Source organism: Chanodichthys erythropterus, chromosome 12 (genome assembly GCF_024489055.1).
Source record: "Chanodichthys erythropterus isolate Z2021 chromosome 12, ASM2448905v1, whole genome shotgun sequence".
NCBI classification, from domain to species: domain Eukaryota; kingdom Metazoa; phylum Chordata; class Actinopteri; order Cypriniformes; family Xenocyprididae; genus Chanodichthys; species Chanodichthys erythropterus.
In genome coordinates, this window is record NC_090232.1 from 59006662 (window position 1) to 59013684 (window position 7023).

The 7023-nt window shown below is 34.2% G+C and overlaps 1 protein-coding gene across 5 annotated transcripts in view; it reads left to right on the forward strand.

Annotated features, from left to right (window-relative positions):
- The window catches only part of psip1a (PC4 and SFRS1 interacting protein 1a), a 246632-nt gene that overhangs the window by 233136 nt on the left and 6473 nt on the right, over nt 1-7023 (forward strand). For all 5 annotated transcript variants that reach the window (XM_067404355.1, XM_067404356.1, XM_067404353.1 and 2 more), the window contains 2 exons: nt 4923-4972; nt 5070-5140. In XM_067404355.1, the coding sequence (XP_067260456.1) occupies nt 4923-4972; nt 5070-5140 (121 nt within the window). The remainder of the gene's footprint in view (nt 1-4922; nt 4973-5069; nt 5141-7023) is intronic.

A 7023-nucleotide genomic window follows, 5' to 3' on the forward strand; every position in this document is an offset into this window, starting at 1 on the left:
AGGCCTCCTTTGTTTCCCCAGGGCTTGCTTTTTTTAGACTTGCCACCTAAGAAAGAGCAACATAACAGTTTAGAACAAAATCAGAACTCACTCCACTCCTTTACATTTTTCAACTTAATTCTTGGACAGCCTGTAAAATGGTGATAATGTAAATAGTACAACTCAAATTATTTATAAATCATCATATTTTAATGTAAATGTGTGTATATATATCTGTAACTATGCCAGAATAACTATAGGATAATAATATAATAATAATAAAATAATAATAATTGTAGAGACACATGCACACACTATGACCAATTACATACCTCTGAGATTGCGCTTTAGCAAAAGTGTCAAAATACTCCAAGAAGAAGCATCCATGCCATAGCAGTGAGGCTGTTTGCATGACCACAACACAAATTCCTGAGCCCGGGTGAATTTCAAGCTGTGAGGAAAGGCAAACATGAATCAATATTAAAGTTATATTAATAAATATAAGATTGCTTTAACAAAAAGTGTACGGGGGGCCTGATACAATTTAGCATTTTGCATCACATATTTTCTATACTATTACTACTATTATTAATACATAATAATAATTATACTTAACAAGATATGAAGTTAAATATCCGCTTCCGCAAGAACAACTTCCTTATTCTTAAAAAGCTTGGCCTGCATTTTCTTTTGCTCAGAAGTTTTGGACTGGACTGATGTTGAGTCCTCGTTGGTTTTTCTAGGGTGGACTGTCTCTGTTAATCTAAAGTTACAACTAGGGCTATGATATTTTTAAACTGCCCCTGGTTTCACAGACAAGGCTTAAGCTAGCCCTAGACTAAAATGCATGTTTGAGCTGTTTTAACTGAAAGAAACTTACTAATATATCTTAAATCATGTCTAAGCCATTGTTCTGTCTCAAGATGCACACAAGTAATGTTTTTTTTCTCTCTCTCTCTCTCTAGTATACATTTATAAAAGCTACTTAAATATTAATATTGAACTAAGGCCTAATCCTGGCTTAGGCCTGTCTGTGAAACACAGTGTAGTTAACAGTCATGCACTTTTATTTCTCCACTACATGTGTCTGACAGCTAAAATATTACTTTTTAAACATATTATTCTCACGTAAACATTTAAAGATCATAGAATTAGTTAATTAGTTAACCTACTCGTACTTAACGTTAGCTGTTAAATATGAACATAGAACGCACACAATTATGCAGTAATAGAGCAATTTAAAAACCTAATAATTAAAAAAAACGGTTAATTTCTGCTCATTTAACCGATCTGTAGCCTACTAGTTGCGCTAACGTTACCAGTAGCTTGGTAAATCAATGGCTCATGCAGTTTAGCGATCATTTAAAATGTATTCTCCGTGCAATATCAATGTGTGAACTATAATAAAAAAAATCAGAAATTACCTGCAACTTTATGCGCCATTGTCTCGTACAAATGCCATCTGCCTTGAAGGTTTTTTCTTCAGTCCACCTCTCCACTCAGTTAAATATACAGATCTGTTTTATCTAAGTTTTTTATGTGTGATGTTGGAACAATGCTCAAACTTTCATTCCATTTCTTGTTTCCACTCGACAAGCGCAAACATTTTCATCCGTTGGTCTCGCGTATTTTGGTGGTCTTTTGATTACGGCTGTGTCTGAAAACTGGAAAATGCTGCCTTCCGAGGACACATTTCGAGGTAGTACAAGTCATTCTCTTATAAGATAGCGAGGCAGCAAGACAGCTACCTAGGTTTTCGGACGCAGCCTACGTTTAAATTTGGGCGCGCGCAATGACGTAACTGCGCAGCATTCTAAATGCAAAGCCTGAAATGCAGACTGAAAGTGTTTCTGACATTTTTTTTTTTCATTTGTTTCTAACGCTTTATTCAGTAGTAAGCATTATTAAGCATGATATTTTCTCTTGGTTAAGTCACAATGTCAAATAACAATAAAAATTAATTTAAACCATAAAAAATCATTAAATAAGTAATTTAATTAAAATTATTTGTTTTTTTACAACATGTTTTATGAGATAGTTAAGATAAGGTAAAATAAATGATGTAAAATAAATCAAGTTTTTTAAAATATTGTGCTAATTCTAAAATGGGATAGAAATTTAAATGAAATGTGGATTGTGTAGACTTGTTAAAAGTGCAGTCTGTTCAAATAATGAAAACATAAGGAATTAGTAAGGAAAACAAGCATGTAAAATGTTTTTATGTATGTTGTGTAAATAAATTGGCATATATAAATTAAACATATATCTGTGACATATATGGTCATAACATATATTTATACTACCTATATTATTTTTGTTTATATAATATTATATGTCAATATATTTATTTAATATGGACATTTTATATATGTTATAAACATATATTGGCATATATAAATTAAACCTATATATGTGACATATATGGTCATAACATATAATATTATATAAACAAAAATCATATACATGGTATTAATATATGTCAATATATTTATTTAATATGAAAATTTTATATATGTTATAAACATATATCAACATATATCTAGATATATGTATATATGTGATAGCAATATATTGTCATATATTTTGCATATATGACAATGTCACTTGCGATATAGGGACATATTTGTCATATATTACATTTCCGTATGGGGTGAGGCAGATAGCAGACGGTCACTTTAGCCAGTATGTCTGCTTCCTGTCCTGGGCCCCAGTTTGTCATGTTTCAGCTCTAAGACTATGTGCCATATTACTAGAGAGAAGAGCAGCACCATCCCGGGACGGATGAATACCATCTCTTTTCAACAGGTCAGGTCTACCCCAAAAACTTTTCCAATTGTCTATGAAACCTATATTATTCTGCGGACACCACTTAGACAGCCAGCCATTGAGTGATATCTCATCACTCCGACGAACAGGAAGGGGACCAGAGCAAATTACTTCTCCTGACATTGTATTTGCGAGTTCACACACCTCTTTAATGTTAATTTTAGTGATCTCCGACTGGCGAAGTCGAACATCATTTGTGCCGACGTGAATAATAATTTTAGAATATTTGTTTTCCGCGGCTAGGCCGCCTCACCGTTACCCAAGTGCCCTGCTGTGCGGGCTCTACAGCCAGAACCGAACAATGTACAGAGTTCACTAAGCTAGTCTCATCCAAAACAGTATCTGAAGCCCCTGCATTCTTACTATCCTAGATTAAAGTTTGGATGCGTGTCTCTAATTCTGAGATTCTCTCTGTCAGCCTGACTATTTTATGACATGTAAATCCCTCGTCGCTGACAGAGAGAGCTATACTGAACACGTGACAGATGGAACAGGAAACAATTCTGGGAGAGGATGACATGACTCACTGTGTTTGTAGACTGATCCGATCCGAGTTACCACAGCTGTTTGATGAACGCGTTGTAACTTTCCCAAAGTTTCCCAGATCCTTCTCAAGGCCTCGCACTTGCAAGCTGCCTGGCTTTTGTGTCCTTGAACTCCAGTAAACTCAGCCAAGATGGCTGATGTCCTTATTAGGTTATAGGGGTAGAACCACAGTTCTCTGTGTCCTTGAGTACACACATAGAACCGCACACACTTCTGTGTGCTAGCAGTCTAGTTTTACTCCTCCTTCTCATGGACAGGCGCACACACACATATCTTAAATTAACTGTACATCTCTGGTCATACAATATAATACATTTCTTAGAAACAAATAAATAAATAAATAAATAATAATAATATTGCAAGCAATGCCTAATATTTAATATGTTAGCCAAATGTGTAGCAACAGACATTTAAAATCTAAACAAGGAGGCAGGGTAATTGCATTTTCTTGATGTAATACAACAGTGTGAACAAAGTATAAGAGCACATATGAGGTGAGGATGCACTGATGTAAGAAGTCTGATCTGACGGAGGTGACACAATTACTCAGTGCTGTTTACAGCATGCTGCACTGATTTTTAATTGTTTTTCTATGTCAGTATGCACTAATTTTGACTATTGTGCCACAAAAGTAAAAAACAAACAGATAAACAAACAAATAAACTAAAGTGCTTTCATCCAGGCAGATAAAGAAAATTGCACAGCATTTATAGGTAATTTTGATGACTGACATCACAGAGTTTACTGATATTTTGGTACTGCTCTGTGAATGGTATAAAGACAGAATGCTGTTGTTTTTGTGAACAGTATACATGGTGCATTTACCGGAAAAGTCAATCTGGTGATTTTGCGGTAATTTACCAGGTTTACTGTGTGAAAGGGGCTAGTGATTATCTTGGGAGAATATTCTGTCCTTTCCTATCAATTTGTGCTTAGAAAATGTGAATGGCAATAGTAGAAATGGAACCAGAACATTATTTCTGATAAATAACCATAAAAGGCAATGTAGCTTACATGCTGTTATTCACATTTAAAACTTAACATGTAGTATATAAGTCGGATGTCATTCACTCTACACTACTGAGTAGTTTTAATAAACAAACAGCTCTAACTTTTTAGTAGTGCTAGGATAGCTTGAGTCCTAATTCTACATTGATACTACACTGACATTGTTTTTACATTAATCAAAATAATTTAAGATATTTCAACTTTTTATAAGCAGCAGCATATATATGAGATTCAACTTGATTTAAGTCAGTTTAATGCAATTTAAGTTGAATTGATTTGTACAACCATGTTGATTATACTTTAAAAAAATCTACGGTGCACCCTAAATTCTTTTTTGGGAAATAGCAGTATTTTATTTTTTTATTTATTTTATTTTTTTCAGTACTCTTTTCACCCCTATAATATCACATTGTAACATTTTTTAGCATTAATTTTAAATAGCAAAGCAAAATATGAATTCCTGCTCTAGATCTTTATTTAAGAAGCATGGTTGTGTCTGGTTGTGTTGTGTACAGTTGTGTCTAAAAATCAGATGGTTATGTGTCTGATTTTCTTTTTTGCAGATTAGGAAAAGATGGAAAGAGAGATGATAGAAAAGGTGACAAGAGAAAAGGTAAGACAATACAGTAAATGAGGAAATGCTATGCAGCCCTTAGATAATCACTTAATTATCTAATTGTAATTATACTTTTTCATTTCTTCAACTATAGATGTTTCTGCAGAAGCCAGACTGCATAAGTTACATGGGGAGATTAAAACATCTTTAAAGATCGATAACCTTGTAAGTACAGACTCCAGTTCAAATGTTTTTTTTTTATTTTATAGAAGCTATAGCAGAAAATAATGTCATTGTCCCACTTAAGTTCAGTATTGATTAATTTCCATTGTAAAAATCATTAGTAATTTAGTTAATTTATCTATACAGCAGCTCTAGAGAAAACAGTGATGTCATCGTCCAGCTCAGTTCAGTTTGCATACAATGGTGTCAATGCAGGCAGATCAGTAATATTGTTGAATAGTAGGTGTTCCCAACTAAGCAAGCCAGAGGTGACAGTGGCAAGGAACCCAAACTCCAACAGGTGACAGAATGTAGAAAAAACCTTGGGAGAAACCAGGCTCAGTTGGAGGGCCAATTCTTCTCTGGCCAACAAACGAACAGTGCATGATTATAATTCAGGCAGCATTACAGGTCAGAAGTCAGATTGGGATCGGAACATTCAAAATATTTAATCCAGTTCCATCTGGTTGAAGAGTGGATTCATCACGCTGTTATCTAAATTTATCTGGGGCCTGAGAGGACAATCTTTAGACCCTCACTGTGAATTAAATCATGGGAATCCCGTCTTCTAAGTTGTCCAAAAAAAAAAAAAAATAGCGTTACCATTTTGCCAACGAATACAACTATTTGAGCTCTACTATACTATATTGTCATAACCCAATGTATTTAAACATTTTGCTTTTACACACACAAGATGTTCTGTGTGATTTTATAATGGCAAGGTTTGAAATGAACATTTACCTGTAAAATGTGGGTAAAAATCAACTGTGGAGGGTAACAGCGTCAAATCACTAGGCAATTTGGCGGGTTATGTTTCACTAATTATGTTCACTCAGTTTGCTGGCAAAGTTTATGTAATCTGTGCAGATTGAGCAAACATACTCAACTCATAAGTCAATATGAATGTTAAATATAGCCGGAATTGAGCAGCATCTGTGCATTTCTGGCTTACTTCAACACAACTGTCACTAAGCAACAAATAAAGGTGCGCTGGATTGTTTGCTTTGAAGGGAATAGTGCAGACCCAAGAAACATAATAATTTGGAGTAAATAACCCCAGTGTAAAATGGAAAGAACCACCTCGGAACAATGCACATATGCCAAATTTTAGCAGACCCTGGCCAGATATAAACACTGATTTTGCAGCAGCAATCAAAATGAGTAAATGACCTTTGAAACTAACTTTACGCTTCAAATAAAGATTGTATTACATTGTTATGGCAGTAGGTGGTGACCAGTGACTTTTAAAATGTATTTGATAGAGATTTGTTCAAAAACTCTGTAAGAAACAAGTCTTCATTCATTCATTTCAAACAGTTTTATTACACAATGAATTCATTTGAAATAGTAAATATTTTTTATAATATTTTAGACATTTAAATAGACTCATTTATAGCATTAAATAGAACATTTTGTCAGAACCTCAAGTAATTACATGGTATTTTGTTTAGTTGTCTAATGTTTTGCTTTCAGAATCGTGGGAGAACTGTGATCTTGTATTTAAAAAAAAAAAAAAATCCAGATTATCTAGAATCTTAAATTAATCTTAAAAGAATATATATTTCACATATAACTTATTAGTACTGTTTCTAATATTAAAATGTACAATCTTAAATCCCCTGATGTGTTTGCATCCCTGCTAGTTGATACAATCTCTGCTGACACATCAGGGATGGGCTGTGCTCGTGTCTAGGCACAGGTCCTCCATTAGATCTGGATACGGCCCAGATCCGGCTGACTATGGTTAACCTTGGGATAAACAGAGAGACTAATATTAGCATAGATGTCATTCTTCTTATGATGCAACGAGTACATCGGGTGTTATAGGAGGTATTCCCGATTCTGGCTGAACTAATTTATGCAGCCTAACATTCTTGTATATAGCT